The sequence below is a fragment of the Macaca nemestrina genome, chromosome 1 (genome assembly GCF_043159975.1).
Source record: "Macaca nemestrina isolate mMacNem1 chromosome 1, mMacNem.hap1, whole genome shotgun sequence".
Taxonomy (NCBI): Eukaryota; Metazoa; Chordata; class Mammalia; order Primates; family Cercopithecidae; genus Macaca; species Macaca nemestrina.
Window position 1 is genome coordinate 86,651,604 of NC_092125.1, and position 25,428 is coordinate 86,677,031.

At 56.1% G+C, this 25,428-nt stretch overlaps 2 protein-coding genes and 1 long non-coding RNA gene across 7 annotated transcripts; 1 reads left to right on the forward strand and 2 right to left on the reverse strand.

Annotated features, from left to right (window-relative positions):
• Positions 1 to 319: 319 nt before the first annotated feature.
• On the reverse strand, positions 320 to 13,482 carry LOC105499680 (tripartite motif containing 11). 2 transcript variants are annotated; one of them, XM_011772442.2, is made up of 6 exons: positions 12,801 to 13,482; positions 8,747 to 8,842; positions 7,632 to 7,862; positions 3,697 to 3,719; positions 3,507 to 3,607; positions 320 to 1,892 (listed from the first exon to the last, which is right to left on the reverse strand). In XM_011772442.2, exons 1-6 carry the CDS (start codon positions 13,206 to 13,208, stop codon positions 1,345 to 1,347), a joined length of 1,407 nt encoding a protein of 468 aa, XP_011770744.1. In that variant the 5' UTR covers positions 13,209 to 13,482; the 3' UTR covers positions 320 to 1,344. The 2 variants fall into 2 exon arrangements, with proteins under 2 accessions (XP_011770744.1, XP_011770745.1); XM_011772443.2 differs by having other exon boundaries at positions 7,632 to 7,859; positions 12,801 to 13,354.
• LOC139359317 (uncharacterized) lies at positions 933 to 8,826 on the forward strand. Of its 2 annotated transcripts, XR_011615247.1 has the most exons (4): positions 933 to 1,052; positions 2,346 to 2,441; positions 6,299 to 6,414; positions 8,695 to 8,826. It is a non-coding gene; the product is annotated as an uncharacterized lncRNA (long non-coding RNA). The 2 variants fall into 2 exon arrangements; XR_011615250.1 differs by lacking the exons at positions 6,299 to 6,414; positions 8,695 to 8,826 and adding an exon at positions 3,104 to 3,355.
• Positions 13,483 to 14,063: 581 nt separating the features above from the next.
• On the reverse strand, positions 14,064 to 23,353 carry LOC105499678 (tripartite motif containing 17). 3 transcript variants are annotated; one of them, XM_024787032.2, is made up of 7 exons: positions 21,141 to 21,569; positions 20,311 to 20,406; positions 17,593 to 17,823; positions 16,034 to 16,056; positions 15,825 to 15,928; positions 15,229 to 15,407; positions 14,064 to 14,193 (listed from the first exon to the last, which is right to left on the reverse strand). In XM_024787032.2, exons 1-7 carry the CDS (start codon positions 21,567 to 21,569, stop codon positions 14,143 to 14,145), a joined length of 1,113 nt encoding a protein of 370 aa, XP_024642800.1. In that variant the 3' UTR covers positions 14,064 to 14,142. The 3 variants fall into 3 exon arrangements, with proteins under 3 accessions (XP_024642800.1, XP_011770742.1, XP_024642799.2); XM_011772440.2 differs by lacking the exon at positions 14,064 to 14,193 and adding an exon at positions 23,047 to 23,172 and having other exon boundaries at positions 14,215 to 15,407; positions 21,141 to 21,574; XM_024787031.2 differs by lacking the exon at positions 14,064 to 14,193 and adding an exon at positions 22,904 to 23,353 and having other exon boundaries at positions 15,266 to 15,928; positions 21,141 to 21,574.
• Between the last annotated feature and the right edge of the window lie 2,075 nt (positions 23,354 to 25,428).

The window sequence follows — 25,428 nt, forward strand, 5'->3', positions numbered from 1 at the left end:
ACAAGAATGGGAGAATGACTGAATAAATGATATTCAGGAGACTGTACTCATTAAGCACAATGGAACACAGTTAACATTTACCAGGATAGCTCAGAAAAACATTCCTGCAATAGCTCCACATAAGGAACATATATACTGAGCAAAGAAAGCAGAGCACCCATCTGTGCCTGGGTGTGGGAAGTGGCTGCCCATCCCAGCCCCTACTCTGCCTGAGCTTCCTGCCTGCCCCATCAACAGACTCCCTGGGGCTCTGCCCTCTGCTGGGCACAGTGGGGTACCCGCTATTGTCCCTGGACTAAGCAGGCACCAGCAGGATGACTTGTAGACAACAGCCAAAGTTTATTTAACGTGGGAATGCTTACAATAAATAAAGCAGAGGAGTAAAGAGAAGCAGAACAGTACCTTGAGGACAAAGAAACCCCAAACCCAACACAAAAATCAACTCGTGTCTTCTGCTATATGCCCTGGGCTCTGGGCAGCCACTGCTCCTCCCCAGGGTAGGGAGACTGCAAGGCTGGTGGCCAGCAGTGCACATCCCCAAGCAGCAGCTGGGACCCTGGGTCCAGAGGGGCCATTGGAGACCTAGGAAGTCTTTGCAAGGGCAAAACCCAATGGCGACATGCCCATGAAAGCTTCAAGTCACAACGTGGGCCTGCAGAAGACATTTCTGGGCTGTGCTGTCTCCTCTAGGCCCACACACCTGCTGAACAGACATCTGTACCCGGGCACCTCCCAGAAGCCTCTTTATTCTGGGACATCTACTCTCGGTTCCTGTCCTCACTGGCCCCTCCCATCATCTGAAGACTCTTATGACGTCTGCCTCCTAATTCTTCCAGAGCGGCCACACCCTGGACTGTGACGGGCTCTCACCCACTGTGGGGTCACAGACAGGCATGGGGCTGGCTCCCATCCTGGCTGCCTCCCCCAGCATCTTCAGAGGTGGGGTGCACAGTAGTTTTGGGGGGCTGGCAAAGCTGCAGGAACTGTGCAGCTTAGGCGGACCCTGGATTCTGCAAGCCCCAGTGGAGCTTTCTTGGCTTCTGGAACCACAGGTCAGAGCTGCTGGGGCGATGGGGTTCCCAGCTTTGGTAAGGGCTGTTGGCATTAAGCAGCACCCGGTGGCTGGAGGGGTCTCCCAAGGAGGACAGAGCCTGCCCCATACCCTCCTGCAGTTTCCTGGAGTGCTAGAATTGGGCTTCTCCCACGCAGGCTCAGAAAGGCACTAGGAGTTCCTCCTCTTGCTCAAAGGACACACTCCCTCCTCCCGGGTCCTCCAAGTGGACAAAACACTCAGTGGCCTGGAGGGGCAGGAGAGGCAACAGGACCCCTCCAGGAAGGCCCGAGTCACTGGGGAGCCAGGGTGTCCCCGGACCCACCTTTCGGCCGGCAGATAGTCATCGGGGTTGGGCTGCTGGACAGGGGCGAGAAGAGGGGCCGCAGCGTCCCGGAGAAGGGGATCTCAGGGAAGATGAATAGCAGCGACCCATCGGTGGCGCTGTAGAACGAGAGATGTCTGGCCTCGTAGTCCAGAAAGATCCCCACACGCCTGGGTGGGTCCCGGAGTGGAGCCAAGGCCCGTTCAGAGGAATTGTAATAGCTCCCCAGGAAGACCAGGATCCAGAAGCCGTTGCCCGCGGATAGTTCGCCCTTCTCCTTCCTGTTCACATTCTCCCTGCATACCCCCAGGGCCCAGCTGGTGCGGTCCCCAACCTCCACCTCCCAGTAGTGGCGGCCTGAGGTGAAACGCTCCTGGCCCAGAACACAGGGTCCGGGGTCAAAGCGCTCCGGGCTGTCCGGCAGGGCCTGCCGCAGGTCCCCCCGCTGCACGCTCCGCCTGTCTTCAGACAGGATCAGCTCAGGGTTGGCGGTATCCGGGTCCAAGGTCACATCCCCTGGAGAGAGAGGCCCAAGGTCACCCAGGCACAGACACAGACAAGCTGGGGCCACCTGCCCATGTCCTGGGCATGTGGGTATGATGATCCTCCCAGTCGGACGGCCTGGCTGTCTGCCCCGGGGTCCTGCAGCCTCACGACCTCCTGGAGTAACTGTCTCCAAGTGGACATCCCCTCCCTCCCCACCTAGCCATGTCCAATTGCAACTTACAATATCCTAGAAATTGGTCCATGTTTTGCCTTCAGAAATCAAGAGGGAATCTTGGTTGCTTTTTTTTTGTTTGTTTTCTAAAGAGGCAGGGTCTCCAGGCTGCAGTGCAGTGGTGCGATCATGGCTCACTGCAGCCTTGATCTCCTGGGCTCAAATGATCCTCCTGCCTCAGCCTCCCAAGCTGCTGGGATTACAGGCATGTGCCACCATGGCTGGCTAATGTTTTTGTTTTTTATTTGTAGAGATGGGACTCTTGCTATGTTTCCTGGGCTGGTGTTGAACTGCTGGCCTCAAGCAATCCTCCCACCTGAGCCTCTCAAATCGCTGGGATTACAGAGGTAAGCCAATGCATCCAGCCCGTTTTTTCTTTCAATCCCCAAATGAAGGATGTGAATAAGTGCAGCTGTCCCAACCCTGACCACTCCCAGATTTCAGATCTATCCTCCTCTGGAGGCCTGCACACAGTTCCTACACAACAGGCTCCTGACCTGCTAGCAAGGGCTGAGGACAGTACTTCCTTTGGGTGACTGTGATACAAGAATCAGATTTGGGTTTTGTCCCCAGTTCCTGGCAGAGCTCATAGAACCCTGGGAATATCCTGAATGATAGGAGCATCTAGTGTTATCATAAGACGCCCCTTTCCAACACACCTTAGTTGATGCCACTGCAGTGGCTGAGGTAGGGACCTGAGAGAGCCCAGCATAGGGTCAGCCACCAGAAAGACCAATCCTGTCAGTAGAGGGTGGGAATGCTCAGCCCCAGCCCCTGACCTCAGGAATGAGAAAGGGGTCTGAGGTTGAGCCCCATCACTAATGACCAATGATTTTATCAATGATAACTGGAACCTCCACAAAGACGCCTAAACCGTTCTTGGGACTCGGGGAGTTTCCAGGTTGGTGAACACACTGGGGTGCTGGGAGGGTGCACCCAGGGACAGCGGGGAAGCTCTGTGCTCTTTCCCAGGCTTTGTCCATGTGTCTCTTCCATTTGGCTCTTCTAGAGTGGTATCCTTCACAACAAACCAATGACAGTAAGTGAAATGCTCTCCTGAGTTCCGTGGGCTGTGCTAGCGAATGCTCACATCTGCAGAGGGGCTGAGGGAACAGAAGTATGGGCAGCCCCTGGAAGTTGTGACTGGCATCTGAAGTGAGTTCCATTCAATGCTGAATGGAATCCTTTGATACCCAATTCATTTCCAAACGGTGAAGAATTGTTTGGTGTGAAAATACCCATAAAAGTGATGTCAGAAGTATGAGCAGAGGACATTTTCCCAACAACCCACCACCATGACACTCTGAGTTTGGAGCTGGCAGTGGAGGGGCACAGAACACATGGCTAACTGCCCAGGTCCTTGGCGGGTACCCTCCTGGAGTCATCTCCCCACCTAGGGCCTCCACACCCACCTCGAAACCTCCGCAGTGTCTCCACCAGTCCCGGGACCCTGCACACGGTCCTCAGCTCCATGGGCACAACTTCTGGGGGCTGCAGCTTCACATCTTGGACCCTAGAGGGGACAACCCAGATGTCATCGCCATGGCCAATAGTTGGGTCCCACCTCACTCCCACCCCCTCCAGGAAAGGCTGGGCTCGTACCTGCGCAGGGCGTCCTTGATGTCCTGTGTGGGGAGGAGAAACAGCACACTCCATGTCAGTGATCATCGCCTGCTGCCGGAGTCCCCACCCAGCCCCTGGAGACTCACCCCATCCCCCTCTCCTATATTTGAGCCTCAGGCAGCAAAAACACACACAGGGGGCCATAAACCACCCACAGCAAGGCTCACAGACAGGAATGCTGGACAGAGGCTCCAGCATATGTGCCAGGAGGCATCACCAATGGGGTGCAGTCCAGTCCTGCGGACTGAGACCCACTTCTGCCTAACACTTGGATGTAGGGCATCTGGCTGTCAGCTCACTCCCCCAGAGCCCCAAGTGGGCACCCCTGGGTGCCAAGGACAGGACAGGCAAGCATCCCAGCCTTCAGTGTAGGGGCGCCTTCACCCCAGCCGGAGCCCAACCCTGCAGTCCCACTGCTCCCTCTCCCAGCTCCGCCTGCCCTGCGGGCTCCCTGCTCAGCCCTACACCTGGGTGTGCCTCCTTCCTGTGTCACTGCCTGATACATGACAGCATCTGACTCCGTGTTAGGGCCCGAATTGTGTCTATCCCACCAAACCCATATGTTGAAGCCAGGAACTTCAAGACCTCAGAACTTGACTATTAGAAAAAAGGACTTTTAAAGAGGAAATCATAGTAAAATAAGGCCATGAGGGTGGGCTTTAATCCAACATAACTTGTGCCTCATAAGAAGAGGGCATAGACACCCACAGAGGGGAGGACCCTGTGAGGATACAGGGAAGAAAAGGCATCTATAAGCCCAAGAGAGAGGCCTCAGGGGGAACCAGCTTTGACCTCAGTCTTTCAGTGTGCAGGACTAGGAGACAATCAGTCTCTGCGGGGGAAGCCTCCTGGCAGGTGGTACTCAATGTGGCAGCCCGAGCTGGCGTGATACACCCAAGTATTGGAACATCAGCTCCTAGGAGGCATGGTCTTGTATCTCTTAGAGCAGCCTTCAGTTCACTGCAGGGATTTAACCCACACTGTCAAATAGATGACCCATACCATGTTCATTCTAACACATGTGGTGCCAGCTACCAGGCCAGGATGCAGAGGTCAGTAAGACATAATCCCAGACAAGGGTTTCCCTGCATGTAGGAGAAATGGCAAAGGAAGATTTCCACATATACAGGTAGTTAATTCTGTCTAGGGGGACAACACCACACTCTAGGCCCCAAAAATTTTTTTAAAAGGAAGCCAGCACTTTGGGAGGCCAAGGCAGGTGGATCACTTGAGTCCAGAAGTTCAAGACCAGCCATAGCAAGATAGCAAGATCCCATCTCTAAAAAAAAATTTTAAAAATTAGCTGGGCTTGGTGGTATGTGTCTACTGTCCCATCTACTCAGGAGGCTGAGGTGGGAGGATTGCTTGAGCCCAGGACGTCGAGACTGCAGTAAGTCATAATCACATCACTGTACCCCAGCCTGGGTGACAGAGTGAGACCCTGTCTCAATAAATAATTCATAAATAAATAAAGAGGAGACTCTTGGTAGGGTTCTGGAGCCCAAGAGGAATTTGTTGGTAGACAGAGGGGAAGTGTGCAGGATGAGGGAGGGGTGTGCATAGGGCAAGGGCAGATGGTGCCGGTGTGAGCAAGGCAGCTAGGAGCAGCTCCACCTTGGTTATTCTACCTGGGGTGGGGGGCCCACCCCTGGTGTCATTTGGAGACAGGTGATGGCTGTCACAAGGCCGGGTGCAGGGGCAGCAGGAGAAGGGCTTGGGGGTGGAGGAGAACCTTGGCCTCGACGAGGGGGTTTGGTCTCTGCACAGAACATGGGCCCTCCAGGCGCAGCATTGACTTGAACAAAATCACTGTGCGGCTACAAGCAGGGCCTGCTGAAGGGGGCAGCCAGGACCCCAGAGTCCACAGCAGCCAGGGCCCCAGAGTCCACAGCAGCCAGGACCCCAGAGTCCACAGCAGCCAGGGCCCCAGAGTCCACAGCAGCCAGGACCCCAGAGTCCACAGCAGCCAGAGCCCCAGTGGGTAGATTTCTGGGAGTCACTCAAGCCCTTACCTCCACTGTGCAGTCTCTGTCCATTGGGCCTGGGTACTGGGAACCCGGGTTGGGTCCCCCAACCCAACTGGGGGCCAAGGGTGCAAAGCCACCCCCTCTCCCTCTCAAATCAGCACACAGCTCACACCAACACACAGTTGCTGGGGCTGCTCTCCTGCAACCCCCATGTGGGCAGACACCCAGAGCATGCAGACCAGGCCAGCTCTGTGCTGGCAGGTTTGGGGGGCAGGAGGGACCTCCCTGAAGCCTTGCAGCCAGGCCAAACCTGGGCAGGGAGCTTGGTCAAGGCATGGACAGGTAGGCCACTCAGCAGGGTGAATGCAGGTGGGCGTATGAGACCCAACACCCACCCACCCACATGTCACAACATCTCAGCCAAAAGCCCAAATCGCATCTTCACACAAACCCTATGGGTCCCCATTTCCAGGTCAACTCACCTTCCTTCTAAACCCTTCCTGGCTTCTCCAACACCTGTCCTCTCTGCCCTCCCTGAGGGCTCCTCCTCAGTCTCCTGGGTAACTCCCCACCCCACAATTTTCTGACCACAGGACCCTCTCCTTATTCCTCAGTCTTCCTACAGACGCTAGCTGAGTGTCCTTCCCGCTTCCCAGGCTCAAAGCCAGTTGATGTACAAGCTGGTGCACGCAGCACACAGAGTGGAGGGGCGGATGCTACAGACTCAGAGGTAGGAGGTGGGAGGTGGGGGAAACTACCTACTGGGTACAATGTGTACCATACGGGGATGGCTACACTCTGACTACACTTGTACCCCTTAAATCTACAAAAATAATTTAAAAATATATATATACAGAAAAAAGCTTACGATAGAAATGACAAACGAAACCAGGAGTTGGTGCCTGGACTGATGTTCTGCTGGGCTCCAGAGGCCGGCAGCAGGTCATCCCCTGTGCAAAGCTGCCCAGCCACATCAGCAGCATTGTAGGCTCCACCTGAGTCTGGCAGCCCTGCCCCACCAGTGGCCGAATTCACTCACACAAGACCTCTCTCCTCTGTGGGAGCCAGAAGTGCCTAGGGGCCTGTTTCCCTCTGAATCTTGGGGCCCCTTGGGTCTACACCATGCTGGGCATGGAACACATTTTCCATTTTGTGGGACAAACGTCCAGCTGAACCCCACGGGAAGATGACAGCAGACACTCCCAGCCCACATGGGGCCTCTCAGCATGGGAGTGCCATCAGTCCTCATCAGTGCACGCTTGCCGAAGGGGGAGAGCTAACTCCAGGCCGCCTGACCCGCCGCCAGGCCAGAGGCCAGGGCATCCACTGGTTCTGATTTGGGGGCACACCAAGGAAAGCCCAGGCCCAGGGGGCCGGCTCAGGTAGTGGAGCCCACACATGGGGAAAGACTCTCCCAGAAGCAGAGGAGGAGGAGACACCACCCCTGATAATGGAGATGCATGGGGTGTGCCAGCGGGGCGAAGACAGAGTGAAGGGAGAGGACTTCCTGCTGGGGACACCATGGCGGGAGTTCTATGGGAGGCCCAAGGTGGTCCCGGCAAGCACACGCCCACTCTGCTGTGCCTACAGGGAGCAGCAGCATCAGTCAGGCCGAGATGGAGTAACCTTACATAAGCACTTAAGAAACACCACCTGTTTACATCTACAGAGGACAATCAATCTTCCCTTTTTCAGCACATGGATTTTGGGGGTAGGACGGGTGGGACATCTGTCCTGCTGCTGACTCAGCGTTTCACAGGCAAGAGCCGGGCACATCCAGCTATGCCATTAACCTCTTAGCCCAGACAACCTCTGCCCCTGCTTCTTGCACTTTCTGGTTCTCCCTCCCCCAGTGTGGTCAGGCCATGCCCGTGTGGCCACCATGGCTGCTCCCCGCCCAGCTCACCTGCAGCAGCCCCAGCACAGGTTGCTCCCCACCCAGCTCACCTGAAGCAGCCCCAGCGCAGGCAGCTGGCAGCGGCCCTCGAGCTCAGCGATGAGCTCAGCTAGGTGGGCGGTCTGCTGGCCTAGGCGGGCTGCACCCTCCCGCAGCCGGGGCAGCACCTCCAGCTCCTCCTCCTCCAGCCTCTGCAGCAGCTGCTGCTCCTCCTCTGCCAGCAAACGGCGAAGACGTTCGAACTCACCCAGCACGTTCTGCCGCTGGCTCTCCACCATCTTCTGTGGGGCCCAGGGAGAAGGATAGCTGAAGCCAGACCCCAGGCCCAGCCGGACCCCAAGTCTGGTCAGACCCCAAGCCCACCCCGAGGCCGGGCCACACCCAACCTCCCCCCCGGGGCCTGCTAAACCCCAAGCACAGCCCCAGGTGTGGCAGGATCCCAAACCTACCACCTGGTGCCGGCCAGACCCCAAACCCACCTGTGGCACCTCCTAAACCCCAAATCCACCACTCAGGGATAGCCAAATCCCATTCTACCACGCAGGATTAGCTAGACCCCAAATCTAAACCCCAGGGCCGGCTAGATCCCAAATCCACTACCTAGTCCCTCCCCAACTTCCAAATCCACCCATTGGCTTGGTAGAACCCTGCATCTACCAGCTGGGGCCAGCTGGACCCCAAATCTACCACCCAGGTCCCTCCTGACCTCCAAATTCTCCCCTGGGGCTGCCCAGATCCCAAATCCACCACCTAGGGCCTCCTAGGTGATTTGGGTAGACCCCAAATCTACTCCAGAACTGGACAGATCCCAAATCTACTCCTCGGGATGGCTGAATCCCACATCTATGACCTAGTCCCTCAAAACCTGCAAATTCATCTCCAGGGCCCAGACCCTAAATCCACCTGAGAGTTGCCACTCAAGCATGCTGGGACCCTAGGATGGGGCCCTTTCGGTATGGGAGCCCACGCCCGCGACCTGGCAGGACAGGTGCACATGGGGAAGGACCAGCCCTTCAGTGGGCTCAGTGGGGCCAGGCTGAAGCAGTGACTGGTCCTGGGGCACCAAGGGCAAGTGTGCCTGGCCAGCATTGCCCCCTGGGGTCTCCTATACAGGACCTTCACCCCCTGCCCTGCCACCCAGAACCGTGGAAGCCCCAGCACCTGCCTGCCACAAGACGCAGGTCTCATCCGCCTGGGCTTGGAAGAGCAACGCATCCTGCATCTGCTTCCGGAGATGCTCCAGTGACTTCTCCAGCTTTGCCTGTGGGAGAGGCCAGGCAGGGCCATGAGACATCGGTCCTGTCACAGAAGCTTGCCCTTTTGCACCTGACACACTGTCCTGAGTTCCTCCTCAGAGACAATGGGGACAAACTGAAATCTGCCTGGTGAATGAGGGAACTCAATGCCCTCCAATGAGCGTGAGCCCTCATGGTAGGTGGGCAGCCTCTTGCCAGAGGCTGACAGCCCCAGCCACATTCTTTCCTTTTTCTCATATGAGATGTGTTTCTAGACCTTGACCTTGCTACCCTACCCCAGGCCTCACCCCACTTCGCAAAGCTACCTCAAGGGTTCTGGCTGCCCACTCCATCTGTCCCCAAGCTGGCTCTGAAGGTGTCGAGCTCTCCTGTTCCCAAGCCAGTGTCTCCTCCTCCTCTCCCTTCTCACCTACCAGCTCACATAAGGGCCTTGGGCTAAGCCTATGCTGGGGTCCAAAAATTCTGCCCCATGTCCCCATAATTTCATAGGTTGAAATCCCAACTCCCAGGGTGATGATATTAGGAGACAGGGGTTTTGGGAGGTGACTAGGTCAGGAGGGCAATGCCACCATGATGGGATTAGTGTTATAAAGGAACCCTCGCCCCTTTCACCATGTGAAGACATAGTGAGAGGGCATTGTCTGTGAACCAGGAAGCGCCCTCACCAGACACCAAACCTGCCAGGGCTTGATCTTAGACTTCTAGCCTCCAGAGCTATGAGTAGTATACATCTGCCATGTGCAAGCCATGGTGTTTTGGTAGGACAGTCAGCAGGGACAGAGATGCCTGGTTGCCCACCCCATCTTTTCTCTAAGCCACCTGGGATCTTGTGCATTTTCAGCTTCATCAGCTATCACTGTAATAAGCCCCAGGACGGGTACACTTGCATTCTGCTTTCTTGGTCCTTAATTCTCATTCCCATGGTTCCTCATGAAGTGCATACCAGGAAGCAGTGAGAATCCTATACACAAGCTCGCTGTACTGTGTGTGCTTGGGGTGCCCTGAACCCACTTCGCGAAGGGTCTGCTCACTTCCACCCCATCTGACACCCTTATCAGCAACAGGCCCTGTGCTGGCCACACCTCTTTGCTTCTCAGTCACCCCAAGTCATGGCTCTCATCTCTCTCTATCCATGCTCTGGAAGGATGGAGGTGCTGGGAGGATCCACAAGTCTGCCCAGGTAGCAGAGCCAGGACATGGGCCCAGCTGCCTGGCTCACTTTGGTTCACCACCTAGCCTCGCGATTCGAGAATACTGCTTGGCACCTCCGGAGTACTAAGGACATGTCCAACTGCTTTATTGTCTCTGCCTAGGCTTAGCTCTCATGTGAGCTACAAGAACCCCAAATGGGGGTCCCTGTCCCCCCGCCTCTCTCTTCACTGCTACCGGCCTGTTCCAGAAAACTCACGCCTGGCCCCTGTGACCCCCAACCCTACCTCAAACACTTGGCCCAGTGCCTCTCAACTTCTCCCTCAATGCCTCAGTCCCTACGTGACATTTTCAGTTTTTGTTTTTGTTTTTGAGATGGAGTCTTGCTCTGTCCCCCAAGCTGGAGTGCAGTGGCACTATCTCGGCTCACTGCAACCTCTGCCTCCTGCGTTCAAGTGATTCTTCTGCCTCAGCCTCCTGAGTAGCTGGGATTACAGGTGCCCGCCACCACACCCAGCTAATTTTTGTATTTTTTTTAGAGATGGGATTTTGCCATGTTGGCCAGCGTGGTCTCAAACTCCTGACCTCAAGTGATCCGCCCACCTCGGCCTCCTAAATTGCTGGGATTATAGGCGTGAGCCACCACACCTAGCCAACATTTTCAGTTTTCAACACTAAAGTTACAAACAGCATTTGATCAGATGGAATGGGCTGTAAAGCAGCACAAGGTACTCAGCATGGCAAAGATCTTGCATTTCAGGTACCTGCATCTTTGTGTCTCTGGACAGATTAGAACGGAAACCTCTTACCCTGTGTGTAGTCAGAACTGGGACGCTGGGGCTTGGTGCAGGCCTGGGATCTTCCCTGGCCTCCTCCTTCCTGTGGCAAACCCCCTCCCCACCCAAGTGCCATCTGATACACAACCCAGAGAGATCTGGGGGCCGTCTTCTCTTTCCTATGATGCTGCTTTCTGGAACTGGATCTTACGGGGACTTTCCTGTTTACCACCTCGGGGCAACCCAGCCTGGGGCTTGTTCACCTGTCATGACCCCATGTCAGGGCCAGGCAAGGAGTGAACTTATCATAGAGCTAATGGGCCCCAACTCTGGCAAGTGGACACACAGCCCCATAGGTGGGACTGAGCTTTCTAGGCCTATGAGGGCAGGTAAAACCAGTTTCCTGCGGTTAACATAGCATAGGCCCTAAGGCAGAGAAGAGGAACAGGATATGTCATCCCCAAATATACTGCTGTGGTATAAGGATTATTCTGAGTAAAAGCAGATGCAGGAAGAGCTCTCTGTACTCCTATCTGCCTAGAAGTAGGGTATTCATTCCCCATGAGAAAGGCACCCTCCCTCCACTAGGAAGAGGAGGGCACTCTAATCCTGGGAGATGATTCTGCCTAAACAGACCTTATTACAATGACCTAGTCACTTTCCCACAATTTATCAGTCCTAGACGCCGAATCCCGTTTCTGTGTCCAGTCACTTCTCCACAATTTACAAACCTTTGCTGAAATACACTTTTCTATGAAGTTCTTGTGCATGTAAAACTTAAAATATTAATCAAACTGTATGATTTTTTTTTCCTGTTAATTTGTCTTGTGCCAGTTTAATTTGCAGCCCCCAGCCACTGAACCTAACAGGGTAGAGGGAAATTTTTTCTTCACCTGCAAAAGAAAACGGTTAAGTGCTATCCCATGAAACTATATCAGATCAACTCTACAGAGCTACTGGGCACTCTCTGCACCCATTGGGATAATTGGTGTCAGAAGGGTAATTCTGCTGGGCTAACATGTTTGAGGTGTAGACATTTCTGCATGGGCAAAGAACGAAAAGAAAACCCACAAGAACCTGTGTTTGGACAAGCCCGCAGATATGGCTTTAAACCACCTTTCTGCTAAAATCCAAAGCAGAAGGGGACAGATTCAGATTTATTCTAGTATCCCAGAAGTTTTCTCTGTGATAGGGACAGACCCAGCTCAGTACTAACACTGGCTTAACTGCTAATCTGGCACACACAAGTGACCATGGTGCAACACACAAAGTGCAATCAAGAAAGCTCCAAAGATGCTGCCATCTACCCCACACGTGGGCTCCCAGGAGCACACCCGCAGCAGGTCAGCCAGGAAAGTACCGCGGGAGGGAGTGCAGGCCAGGAGAACGTGTGCCCCAGGCCCTTCAGCTTGGGGTTTGTTTGGGTTTTAAGCAGCAAAATAAGGGAAGAAGAGGCAGGCTGAGCCCTGGCATCTCAGATGGCAGAGATGGCTCCCAGTACCCCACCCCGAAATGCAGGGCAGCCCTGGAGGGGAGGTTAGAGAGGAAACGACTGTGTCCCCTCATCCTGCTCAGTCTGGGGCTTTCCCAGGACTTAAGTACTGACCTGATAACACAGTCCCTGCAAGGAGTCCATCTAGGATCGTCCACCTCTGAGGTTCTCCCACTTTCCTCTGATCCCGGCTCCTTTCTGGCCAGTGTATGGCCACATTTTCCTTGCCCCCACTCCACCACCTTCCACCTTCCTCTCTTAGCCTCTATCTATGGGAGGTACGCCCCTCACCCCCGAGAGCAGGGTCTCATTGGCGGCCATGGCTCCAGCCTCACGGGGCCTGCTTGAGACAGGCTGTCATGGGCCCCCACAGCTGCTTTGCGCGATACCCTCCTCACCGGCCCAGGGCAGGCTGCATCCTGAGCTCCCCGCCCTAGACAGAGGCAGATTACGCCCGGAGCAGTCCCGAAACCTCCCACCTGCCCAGGCCTCCCCAGTCCCCGGCTCCCCCCGATGCTCCTGCGCGCCACCCCCGCCCAGGCGCACCTTGAGGTCTTCGGCCGCGTCCTGCAGCGGCCGCACGCGATGCGCCCAGTGCTCCCCTGACCGCTCGCAGGCCGCGCACAGGAGGCGCAGCTCGTCCCCACAGAAGGCGGCCAGTGGCTCGCGGTGCGCGGGACACACGCCTTGCGGGACCGGCGACGGCGGGTGCAGGCGCCGCGCCATCTCGGCCATCTTGGCAAGCGGGCGGTTGGGCCGCAGGTTCCTCTGCGGGGACAGCTCGCGGCACTCGGGACACGCGTACGGGCCCTCGGGCTGGCCCCAGCAGCGCCGGATGCACTCGCGGCAGAAGTTGTGGCCGCAGTCGGTCATCACCGGATCCGTGAAGTAGTCGAGGCAGATGGCGCAGGTGGCCTCCTCCTGGAGGTTGGTGGACAGGTCGGGGGCGGCCATGGTGCGGACCGAGGGGAGGAAGGCGGTACTGTCCGTGGGGCGGCGGCGGGGAGACTCGGGAGCTCGCGGAGACGCGGGGTATCCGGGTGCGGTGGCGCAGGCGCGGGCACTCCGGGACGCGAGGCTTGGGACTCCCGGGTACTCGCGCTCCGGGGCACAGGGACTCCAGGGCGCAGGACGCTGGATTTCGGTAGCGCTGGGCGCGTAAGCTCCGGGTGCTCGGGGGACGCGGGACGTAGGGATCCCGGATGCCGGCAGGAAGAGGAGCCGAGGCGGAAGCAGGAAGCGACTGGGTGGGTTTTTTTTTTTTTTTTTTTTTTTTTTTGGAACAACCCGCTTTTGCCTCCGATTGGCCGCTGTTCGTCACGCGGCCCGCAGGCGGGATGGAATTGGAGAGCGTTCACTTGCTGACTTGGCGTCCCCACCGCTCCGGTTCCTGTGGCGAGGTCTTTACCCCTGCCCTGGGGAGGAATGAGGCGCAGGGGAGGGATGGGGACAGGGGGCGGATAGGGGCAGGGGGCGGGGCGCAGGGGAGGGATGGAGCAGGGGGCGGGGCAAGGAGAAGAGAGAGGGCACACAGAATGGGCTATCGGGGAGAGATGGGGCAGGGGGCGGAGCTAGGAAGGATGGGGGCTCAGGGCGGGGCACACGGAAGCAACTGCAAGGACTAAGGGAGCCCGCAGCCTGAGGCATTGGAGCCCCTCGCCATACCCCTAGTGCGTCCTCAGCCCTCAGCCAGTGCTTCCTAGGGCGGGTATCCTCGGAAGGCCCAGCCCTCACAGCCTTGGCAGGCCAAGGTCAGAATGATTGGATTTGGGGGATGCGACGGGGGCATCTCTCCAGGACCTCCAGGAGGCCCACATTCTCCCTGCGGGAACCACTCCGAAGGGGCACGCTGTTCCAGGCAGCCCCTCGCGCAGACACTCCGGCCTTGTCAAGGTAGGAGTACGCTGACTCCGGAATTCTGCCGCGCTAGTGCTTGACCCTGCAGGGGTGGGTGGGGGATTCCTTGGAAAAGGGAAGGGCGTTGTGGAAAGGAGGCCCCTACATAAATCCTAACCTCTTTGGGATTTTGCCCCTGCTCGTGCAGCTTCGGGGGTCGAAAGGGATGGCAGTGGGAAGCTCTGAGGCTTTTTAGGGGTTCAGCCTTTCCCATTTTCCCCCTTTGAAGGACCGAATAGGATGCATAGGACATTTCCATGGGCAACCTCGGACCATCCCTGACAGAGCAACCTAACCAACCCCGCTCCTCCCCCCCATAGGATATTTCTGCTTCTTTGACAGAGTAACCTAAACCCCTGGGGGCGGCTGGGAGCCACAGATTTGTGCCATTCCAAAGTGGGGGCGGGGGCGTGGCTAAAGAAAACGTGACCATGCTGTTCCTGGTGTATAGATATGGATTTAGAAATGGTCCACTCAGAATGCAGGGGCTTTCAAAAGTTTCCTCTAGGAAGCATCTGTCAATATATACCCTCTTAATGTTTGACAGTTTTAATCACAATTATATTTAGACTTTGAGAAACCCCCCTGCATGTCTAATGGCTGCCAGCCTGATGCCAGAGAACCCTGGTAGGTGGCCTGCAGTAAGCAGAAGGCCCACACCTTCTGCAGAGCCAGGGGCAATGCCCGAGTTCCCCGGCCTGCATCTCTATCCCTTCACCCACATGGTCACTGTGGAGATGACCATCTGACCAGACTTCGGAGCCCCTAGGCAGAAGAAAGGCTGCAGGGGGCCCGGGAAGGTAGCCTGGGAGTAGGTGTGCAGGTGGGATCCATCGCTCACGCTGTAGAATGACACCTCCCCGGCCTCGAAGTCCAGGAAGACGCCCACATGGCTGGGAGGCTCCATCAGCATAACCGGGATTGGGGCAGACAAGGTGGATAAGTACTTGGTTCCCTTGGACAGCTGCACCACCCAGAAGCCATTTTCGGGGCACTTGGGGACCCTGTCTTTCCTGCTTACGTTGTCTCTGCACACACCCAGGGCCCACAGCGCATCCCCGGTGATGTTCATGCCCACCTCCCAGTAGTGCCTCCCAGAGGAGAAGGTCGTCTGGCCCACAGCACAGGGGTAAGCCATGAATCGGTCCTTGCTGCAGAACCTGCTGCCCTCCAGCGAAGAGCTGAGGTAGCGCCTCTGGCGGCTCTCGTACAGGAGAAGGTAGGGGTATGCGGAGGTGGCATCAGGCACCACATCCTCTGTAGATGGGCATGGCAGCGGAGAGGTGGGGAAAGGTGTGGGGCATTCAGGGTCAACGGTGGGAGCGCCCGGGCCCTAGTGGTGGATGTGGCCAAATGGTCCCCTAACTCAGAGGCCTCCCCTGCTGTGAATCTGGGGTTACTTGATGCTTCCACACCCCAACTGTGTGTGGGTATTGGTGGCAATAAGGTACAGGGGGCTGGGCAGAGGGACCACTGGGAACTCAACAAGCTTCAGCCCATGAATTAGAACCACCGGTAACACCGCCCTACGAAGGCACAGTGAATAGCCAGTCACCGTCACCAGGCAGTGCACTTGCAGACCCCCCCCATTGATGGCTTCCGAGGCTGGGGGGTGCAGTGGGGCATCGCCAAGAGATCCTTGGTCAGAGGTCCCGGCCCTGGGTGCCCACTTACCTAGAAAGCCTCTTAGCACTTCAATCTGTCCAGGAACCCTGCACACAGTCCTGGGTCTGGTTGGAGGGGCAACCTCTGGGCACTGCACACTCACGTTGTTCTTCCTCCAGTGGGCACAGTCTTATTGACTCCCCTGGTCCCACAATCTTATTGTCCCCTCTGGCCCACCACTGCCACTGCCCCCACCCCCGCCTGAGGGGACCACATACCTGCTCAGGGGTTCCTTCATGTCCTGCAAAAGACAGGGACAGAGGGTAGGGAGTGAGCCAAGCTCCTGGCTCACTTCAACGTCCCTGCTCCCTTCTTGTCCGTGTCTTAGGGCAAGACCCGTCCTGTCCCCTGGGCATTCCCTTCCCACAACTGAGCTTCATGGAATTCCTGAGCCTTCCCCACTGCCCTGGTTCCCACTACTACCAAAGCCCCCAGTGCCTCACCTAAGCTGAGCTACCCTGTCAGCCCGCGGTCACACACCTGAGGTCCTACAACTCAGAAGAGGCGGAGGGAGCCCTTCCAGGCAAGTGGCCACTCGACACTGACCCTTCTCTCCCATTTCAGGTGGTTGTGGCCCACCCAGCAGGAATGGGGTCAGGGCGCAATTGGGTGCGGTTTGGGGAGGGAGGGCGGCGGGTAACAGACTGAGCCACCTGAGGATTTTCTGTAGCCTCTTTAGGGATTCAGAGTTCCCTAAAGAGATCACTGTTCACTTCTCTGGCCTGGAAGCTCTAAGGGACTTGTTTTCCAAAGGCCATATTTCTAGTTTCCAGAGTGTGACCCTAACTCTTGGCAGGGACTCTCATGCAGGTGACGCACTTGGCCCTCTGCTCATAGGAGCACTCTTCTACCAGCTGCAGGGGCTTTTCCTCTCAGTTGGTCAGCAAACCAATGTAGTGGGTTGTGAACAGGCTGCTTTGTTTTCCCTTTTCCTTTCTTTTTTTTTTCCCTAGATGTGATCTCACCATCACCCAGGCTGGAGTGCAGTGGTGCAATAGCTCACTGCAGCCTTGAACTCACGGGCTCGAGTAATCTTCCTGCCTCAGCCTCCTAAGTCCTGGGACCATAGGCACATGCCACTATGCCCTGCTAATATTTTTAAGTTTTTGTAGAGATGGCGTCTTGTCAGCCATAATCAAGCCCCCTCTCCAGGGCCATGGCACACAAGCTGGTCCCGGCAGGCAGGCTGGCTGCTTCACCTCCCCACTCCCATTGCCACACAACTCACTCCTGGGACAGTGTGCCTCCCCCACACTGAGACATGGAGTCGCTGTCCCAGAGCCGCACCTGGCTGCTAGGTGTCCAAGCCACTTCTCTGGACTTGGAAGGAAATGGGGACACTGTCTCAGGTTGGAACCTGTAAGGGGCTGACTTGTGTCCCCACAAATTCACAGGTTGAAGCCTGAACTCTCAGGACCTCAGAATGTGACTGTGTTTGGAGATAGCATCTTTAAGGAGGGAGTTGAGGTCACTGTAGTGGGCTCTAAACCAGTCTGACTGGTGTCTTTATAGAAGGAGATGATTAGGACACAGACATGCATAGAGAGATGATGCTGTGAGGACATGGGGAGGAGACAGCATCTTCAGGTCCAGGAGAGAGGCTCAGGAGGAACCAGGCCTGCCCACACCTTGGCCTCAGCCACCCAGCCTCCAGGACTAGGAGACTGGGGAGCTAACAGCCCTTTCCTGTTGGCTGCCTCTTCCCCAAGCTCAGCCCCCGCTGCCCATGCCTGTCAGAGCTCACATCCCCCCGTGCCTGCCAAGCCCACCAGCTCACCTGCAGCATCTGGAGGGGCCCATGTGTGCTCCGCTCCTCCAGCTGCAGCAGCAGCAGCTCCAGGGAGTGACCCTGCCGGTCCAGGCAGTCCACGCTCTCCCGGAGTCTGCTGGCAGTCTCCTCCTCTTCCCTCTCCAGAGCCTGGAGGAGCCTCTGCTCTTCCTCCAGCAGGTAGAGGTTCATCTTCTCAAACTCCAGCACAATACGTTCTCTCCGCTCCTTCACCTTGCCCTGCAGGGTGGAGAAGCCCGGCATGTCGCCAGCAGGTGGCTCGGCTCCAGGGATGCTGGCACCTCTCCCCAGGGCCCTGGTGACCCACAGATCACCAGCAACCTGAGCTTTAGTTGGGGACCAGGAACTGTGACAGAGGCCGCCACCCCTGCTATCCTGTGATACACTGAGTGTAACCCTCTGAGCCCCAAACTGCAACTTCCACACATCCAAACACCCATGCACCCTTGCTCTGAGGAGGTTCAGAATGTTCACCCCCAAATAAGCCTCTTGGGCATGTTAAACAAAATTTATGGGTGGCCATTGTTTTTTGTTTTGTTTGAGACAGAGTCTCGCTCAGTTGCCCAGGCTGGAGTACAGTGGCACTTACTGCAACCTCAACCTCCTGGGCTCAAGTCATCTGAGTAACTGGGACCACAGGCATGCACCACCACATCCAGCTAGTTTTTAAATTTTGTGTAGGGACAGGGTCTTGCTCTGTTGCCTAGGCTGGAGTGCAGTGGCACAACCACAACTCACTGCAACTTTGACCTCCTGGCCTCAAGTGACCCTCCCACCTTAGCCTTCCAAGTAAGTGGGACTACAGACATGTGTCACTACCACCATGCCCAGCTAATTTTTAATTTTTTTTTAGAGACAGGGTCTTGCTATGTTGCCCAGGTTGGGGTTCAGTGGCATGATCATGGTTCACTGCTGTCTCGGACTCCTGGGCTCAAGTGATCGTCAGGGGCCACTGTTTTGAACTGGGCTCCTGTGCTGGGTCCCAGAAGACCAGACCCAACCAGAATGGAGTCACTGGTGCTAATGAAACCAAGGGGTTCATTGATCAGGTCAGCCTGCCCTGATTGCTTTTTGTTACTTTATTTTTCCTATTTCCATGAAGCTGAAGGCCGTGCCTCTGAATGCTGACCAACCTTCACTGGCTGCTTTATAGATAATATTCATAGGTCACCACGGGACTGGTCGCTTCAGGAACGTGGGGCAGCTCCTGTTCAGCTGAAACTGGTTGAGACCATCTGCCCTTCAAGTGGACCGGCCCCAGTGCCCGAGGTGGCCTTTTGATGTCAGAGGGCCAAAACTTCCAACCTCAGATCATGCTAAGGCTGCCATTTCTGGTACCTGTGTCCTGTGAAATGCCATGCACCCCAGAGACACCTGCACAGAATGGGCCTGCTGGACCACCCTGCCTCCCTAGCTCATAAAGACTCCTAAGCTGTATCACTCGGGAGGCGAGTTTAAGAGCTGTTCTCCCTCCTCACTCGGTGGCCTTACAAATAAATCTTTCCTCTTAGCTGGATGCAGTTGCTCACACCTGTAATCCCAGTGCTTTGGGAGGCTGAAGCAGGAAGATAGTTTGAGCTCAGGAGTTCAAGGCCAGCCTGGGCAATAGCAAGACCATGTCTCTACGAAAAAAAAAAAAGGCCAATCTTGGTGGCAAGTGCCTGTAGTCCCAGCTACCCAGGAAGTTGAAGCAGGAGGATTACTTGAGTCCAGGAGTTTGAGGCTGCAGTGAGCAATGATCGCATCACTGTGCTCCACATCTCTAAATCTGTTTTGATTTTGTGTTTTGACAGGCATTAGGATTAGGGTGAACTAAAGGCCATTGAGAACCCGCAGAAGCAGGAAAACCTGTTTGCCTCCCCCATTAGCTGCCTAAAAAAATAAAGTGCCTGGCCTGGCGCGATGGCTCATGCCTGTAATCCCAGCACTTTGGGAGGCCGAGGCAGTCAGATCACCTGAGGTCAGGAGTTCAAGACCAGCCTGACCAGCATGGTGAAACCCCGTCTCTACTAAAAATATGAAAGTTAGTCGGGCATGGTGGCGGGCACCTGTAGTCCCAGCTGCTTGGGAGGCTGAGGTAGGAGAACTGCTTGGACCTGGGAGGCAGAGGTTGCAGTGAGCCAACACCACACCATTGCACTCTAGCCTGGGCAACAAGAGTGAAACTCCATCTCAAAAAAATAAAAATAAAAAAGTGCCCTTTCATGAAGGAAATTTCCAGTGGTCAAGGCATCTACATCAGGAAGAGATTCCCAAAAACAACTCTTCACCTGAGACACTTGCTTAAATACTTAACCAACATTATCTGCCTCCCCAGCCCAGAGGCTCCAAGCCCTGTTCTTTTGTGGTGCCGACCTATGCCCCTACCCTCTGGCTGCCTCCTGAGCCCCCACCCTCTGGCTGCCTCCTTTGTGGTACTGAGCCCCCACCCTCTGGCTGCCTCTTTAAGTCTGATTTTTGAGGTCCCTTCTCCCCACCCTATGTGTGCATCTGTAATTTAAAATTGCCTTTTTATCTTTTTCTCTGCTGTTCATCTGTCTTAAGTCAGTTTCATTCTGAGGCCAGCCATAGAACCTAGAAGGGTGGAGGCAGCTTTTTTCTTTTCCTGCCACTGAGGCAGCATATCCCCACAGGCAGACACAGACATGTAAACGCAGGAAGATGGAGCAGCAGCAGGAAAGGGACTGGACGGCCCCAGACACCCACCTGCCACTCGGCTAAGCTCTGTTCCTCCCTGGCCTGCAGATTCCCTGTCCTGGTGATCTGCTCCCGAAGGTACTCCATGTCCTCCTCCAGCTTCAACTGTGGGACACACAAACCGCAGGATTTGGGATCAGTGATCTGCCCACCTCCTGCCTAGAGTACAGTTGTGCTTGCTGAAACTGCACCCACCCCAGAGACCCTCCTCAGAAGGGGCAGGGGATCAAAATACATCACCCAGAATGTGCCACCTTGGATTATTTTGAGCTAAAAGCACTTAAAAAAGGGCAAGTGTAAGAATTGCTGTGATCCTCGGCCTTCCTAAGAGCAGAAGGCACAGCCCACCATGCTGGATAGGCCTGCCCTAGGCCAGGAGGAAAGCCATGTTCTTACCAAGGGCAGGAAAGCCGAAACCAGAGAAATCTGTGCAAAGGGACCCTGCTAAGCTAACCCTCATCCTCCTCAGGTATGTGTTTGGCTCTAACATGCTTCCATGGGCCTCCGGCTCCTCAGGAGGGACTCCTGGGTCATGGAAAGCTTATAGGGAATGAAATTCAGTGCTTTGCTTCTGCTCATCTGTCTCAAATCAGTTTGGTTCTCAGAGCCACCCAAAATACTATAAGAGAGGAGAGGTAAGATTTTGCAATGCCTGCATCATACAGTGTAGGCCCACATTGTCCCCACAGACACTCCCCAGCCCCAGGCCACCTTGTTCCCTGGATGCCCCCTCCCCAGCCCCTGACTTGGGCCACTTTGTCCCTGGACACCTTCTCCTTCCCCCATGATCTGGGTCACCTTGACCCCTGGATGCCTCCTCTCCTTGACCTGTGGCCCACCTTGTACCCCTGCACTGCCTCCTCGGCGGGCAGCACCCTGTGCAGTCGGTGCTCCCGGGACTCCCTGCACACCACACAGATGGGGCTCTGGTCCTCCTGGCAGAAAAGCTTGAGGGGCTCCTGGTGCTCCTGGCACAGGTCTTGCTTCTGCAGGCCAGGATGCTGCCGTGCCATCTCGGCCACCTTGGTCAGCAGCCGGTTGGGCAGCAGGTTCCTCTGCGGGGACATTGCTCTGCACTCGGGGCAGGGGAAGGAGCCCTTTCGCTTCCGCCTCCCCTTCTTGCCCCGTGCCTTCTCCCAGCTCAGCTGGATGCAGGCGCGGCAGAAGTTGTGGCCACAGGCGGTCATCACAGGGTCTGTGAAGTAGTCCAGACAGATGGAGCATGTAGCTTCCTCCTGCAGCTTTCTGGCGAGTTCCACAGCCTCCATGGCTCCTGGGAGACACGAGGCGGGTTCCCAAGTTGAGGGACTGTGGAGAGAGGTGGGAGGGAGCGGGCCGATGCTCTGGGGGCTGGCAGTGTGCAACCTTCCTGTACAGCCTGCCTTTACAGAGGAGGGCTAGGACTGCCGTCCAGTTAGAGGGTCCAGAGTCATCATTTTTTAGCCTTGTCAATAACCGACACAGATGCCTCCCCAGAAACTACACAGACCCTCCCTGACCAATGCTTGCCAGGCCTCTCTGCCTCTCCTCTCCACTGGGCCTGGACCACTTCTGCCTGCTGCTGGCTACCCCCAGCTCCACATCTGATCAGTTCCTCCTCTAGGCCTTCAACCTGCCTTTCTGGAGCAGCCTGCTAGGTCAGCTTAGGGAGAAGCCCCTACCCTTGGAGCCTTCCCTTAATCACTTTCCAACCACTAACCACCCCCAGATCCCCACTCCCATTCCCGCATACATCCCCAGCGGGCTTTGCTGGCCAACACTCCCATTGCAAGTAACCTGACTAAAGAGCCTTTAAAGCATCAGAAGAATTTTTTCTTTAACAAAACCCCGTTCACCAAAGGAAAACGGGATGGGCTCTCAGAGGAAAGAAGCTCTCTTCCTTTTAGTGAGGTGGGGTTCAGAAAAAACGTGTGTGCAGACACGTGCCCACACGCACAAACACGTGCATACACGCACAGACGAACACACACCCATACACATACCCATGCATGTATACAAACGTGCATGTATACACACGCACACCCACGCATACACACCACACAAATACACACGTACAAACATACAGAAACGCGCATCCACAGAAACACGCATCCACAAACAGCACACACAGGCACAGATGCACATATCTGTACACATGCATGCATGTACACACAGGTACGCGCGCGTACCCACGCACAGGCACACGAGCGTGCACACAGACGCCCCCTGCAATTTGAACACTCGCGACCCCGGGCAATGGAGAGTCACAGCCTTCCGCCTACGCCACGGGGTTGCTATGGGGACCCAGTGGCAAAGGGAATTGAAAATCGCGTCTACACTGCAAACACGAGTCTCCCCTTCCCTTCTGCCATGCCCTAAAGCGAAGGCGTCTAGGGGTCTCAGACTTCCCCGGCTCTGTCCCACTTCCATTTTCTCTGAGCTTTCTGCACGCCAACCACCCGGCGCCGGCCCCCTCCTTCCCCACAAGAGCCCTAACTGAGGCATCCAGTCCACCCGCACCGAAGTCGGGCAGGGGCAGCGGCAGGGGGCGTGGGGCTCTGGCTCTGGCTGCGGGGATGGCCATCCTTTCCGCTCTGGTCCGCTAGGGTCCCGGTAGAGTTACCTTGTCCAAGCGCGCTAGCCCCTGTAGGGACGCGGCGGCCGGCTGAGGCGGGAAGGCCGGGCGTTGGAGGGCGAGGAGGACCAGGTTAGGCTTAAGTCGTGGCCCAGGCACCACAGGAGGGTGGCCTAGGCGGGGGTACTCACCGCGGGGGGGCCCTGCACAGCGCCTAGCGCACCCGGCCGAGCGCTCTGCCCCCACGAAGTCCAGGGGGCCACAGCCGGGCCCGGGGCGTGGGGGTGTGGGGGCGTGGGGTCGGGCGGTCCAGGGGCTTTGTGGCGTCAGCGGTGGGGCGGTGGGAGCCGGGGAAGGGGAGTGCTGGGCAAGGGAGAGAGCGTCGGCCGGGATGGGGGCGGCGCCTCTTAGGAGAGGTTGGGGGTGACTTGGGGAAGGAAGGTGGCGGGGGTGGGAGGCTCAGGACGGGCCAGGGGAGGGCGCAGCGGGGAGCTTACTGGGCGGTGGGGAGGATGTGGTTCACAGCCCAGCGAAGGGAGGAGTCTTGTTGGCCTGGGGTGGGATTTTTAGGGGAGGTTAAGGGAGTGTGGAGGGGGATGGGAGTTGGGGGGTTACTTGGGGGTTAGGAGTGGAATGGGGACAGCTGGTGGGGCAAGGGGCAGCCATGCGAGCGTCAGGGTCCGGGGAGTGGGATTGGAAGAGGCTTCTCAACCTGGGGTTGGGGCTGCGGGAGGGCTCAGGAGCCCCGGGCTGGAGGGTTAGGTGGGGGCTAAGTTGGTCGGGGTAGGGGATGGAGAGGAGTTTGTGGGGGCTGGGGTGGGGGCGAGGCAGCAGGAGTGAGTGCCGGTTGAGAAGCTATGAAGGGGGTCCCCAGGAGCAGCCAGCCCCCAGGTCTGCCCACATGGTGGGCAGTCAGCATCAAGCTGAGGGTCCAGAGAGGGGCGTCCCAATCCTGTGGGCGGAACGGTTTGGAGGGACCACCTGGCAGGTCAGGTCACCTGGGGCGAGGGGGGACAGGGTGGGTCTTGCTGACACCCCAGGTGGTTTTGTTACCAGAAACAGGTCCTGATCCAGACCCTGAGAGAGGGTTTTGGATCTTAGGCAAGAAAGAATTCGGGGCAAATCCATAGAGTAAAGTGAAAGCAAGTTTATTAAGAAAATAAAGGAATAAAGAGTGGCTACTCCATGGGCAGACCAGCCCGGAGGGCTGCAGGTTGCCCATTTTTATGGCTATTTATTGATTATATGCTAAATAAGGGGTGGGATATTCATGAGTTTCCCAGGAAAAGGATGGGCAATTCCAGAAACTGAGGGTTCCTCCCCTTGTTAGACCATATAGGGTAAGTGTGACCTTGTCTTGGCATCTGTAAACTGTTGTGGCACTGGTGAGGGTATCTCTTAGCATGCTCATGTATTATAATTAGCGTATAATGAGCAGTCGTGATGACCAGAGGTTATTCTGGTCGCCATCTTGGTTTTGCCGGCCTCTTCACCACATGCTGGTTCATCAGCAAGGTCTTTATGATGTGTATCTTGTGCCAACCTCCTATCCCATCCTGTGACTTGGAATGTCTAACTTCTGGGGAATGCAGCCCAGCAGCTCTCAGCCTTATCTTACCCAGCCTCTATACAAGATGGAGTTACTCTGGTTTAAAAGTCTCTTACTGTTTCAGCCAAAATGCCGCCCCCAGCCGTGCCCAGGTCCTGGATGGTGGCCATTTCTTCTGGCCTTGAGTCCCCATGCCTAGTCATGATGCTTCATCCTCCAGTAGAGGGATGCACCTTTCACATGTAGGGTTCATTTCCTGCTTTCAGGAAAAGGGGCCAGAGGCCTGTGTGCCCCAAGTCAGAGTCTTGGGATTGGGGAGAGAGAACAGATGAAGAAACTAAGGCTTGGCCCACACAGGGGATGCAGGCGGACAGGAAAACAGGGCCTTGAAGGCTAAGAGGCACCGTTCTGCAGTCTCCTGGGTGTGCGGGTGTAGGCAGCTGGCCACAGGCATAGATGGCTGGCTTTCCCTGGGCTCACTTGGTAGAGTGTTTCTTCCGTGGTCTCTCATCACTCGCATACAGAAAGGGGTCTGTGTGCTGACAGGTGCGGGCTGGCTGTGCACACTGGGTGATTAAGTGAATTACCCTTGTGAACCCCGAATATCTGAGACTAGTTTCAATTAGGAAGTTTATTTTACCGAAGTTAAGGACGCACGCCCATGACACAGCCATGTGCCCAAGGTGGTCCGAGCACAGCTTGGTTTTATACATTTTAGGGAGACATGAGACATCGATCAATGTATGTAAGATGAACATTGGTTCCATCCAGAAAGGCGGGACAACTGGAAGTGGGGAGGGGGCTTCCAGGTCATAGGTAGATAAGACACAAATGGTTGCATTCTTTTGAGTTTCTGATTAGCCTTTCCAAAAGAGGCCATCAGATATACATTTATTTCAGTGAGCGGAGGAATGACTTTGAATAGAATGGGAGGCAGGTTTGCTCTAAGCAGTTCCCAGCGTGACTTTTCCTTTTAGCTAGTGATTTTGGGGCCCAAGATTTATTCTCCTTTCACACTCTCCAC

Excerpts from the sequence above, each read along its gene's own strand:
- LOC105499678 (XM_011772440.2), bottom strand. The coding sequence starts at position 21,569 with ATGGAGGCTGTGGAACTCGCCAGAAAGCTGCAGGAGGAAGCTACATGC. Across the intron at positions 17,824-20,310 it reads AGAGCTTAGCCGAGTGGCAG|GGCAAGGTGAAGGAGCGGAG; the intron begins GTGGGTGTCTGG and ends TCCACCCTGCAG. Across the intron at positions 15,408-15,824 it reads AGTGCTAAGAGGCTTTCTAG|AGGATGTGGTGCCTGATGCC; the intron begins GTAAGTGGGCAC and ends GCCCATCTACAG.
- LOC105499680 (XM_011772442.2), bottom strand. The coding sequence starts at position 13,208 with ATGGCCGCCCCCGACCTGTCCACCAACCTCCAGGAGGAGGCCACCTGC. Across the intron at positions 8,843-12,800 it reads ACGCGGCCGAAGACCTCAAG|GCAAAGCTGGAGAAGTCACT; the intron begins GTGCGCCTGGGC and ends CCTCTCCCACAG. Across the intron at positions 3,720-7,631 it reads CTGCGCTGGGGCTGCTTCAG|GACATCAAGGACGCCCTGCG; the intron begins GTGAGCTGGGTG and ends CTCCCCACACAG.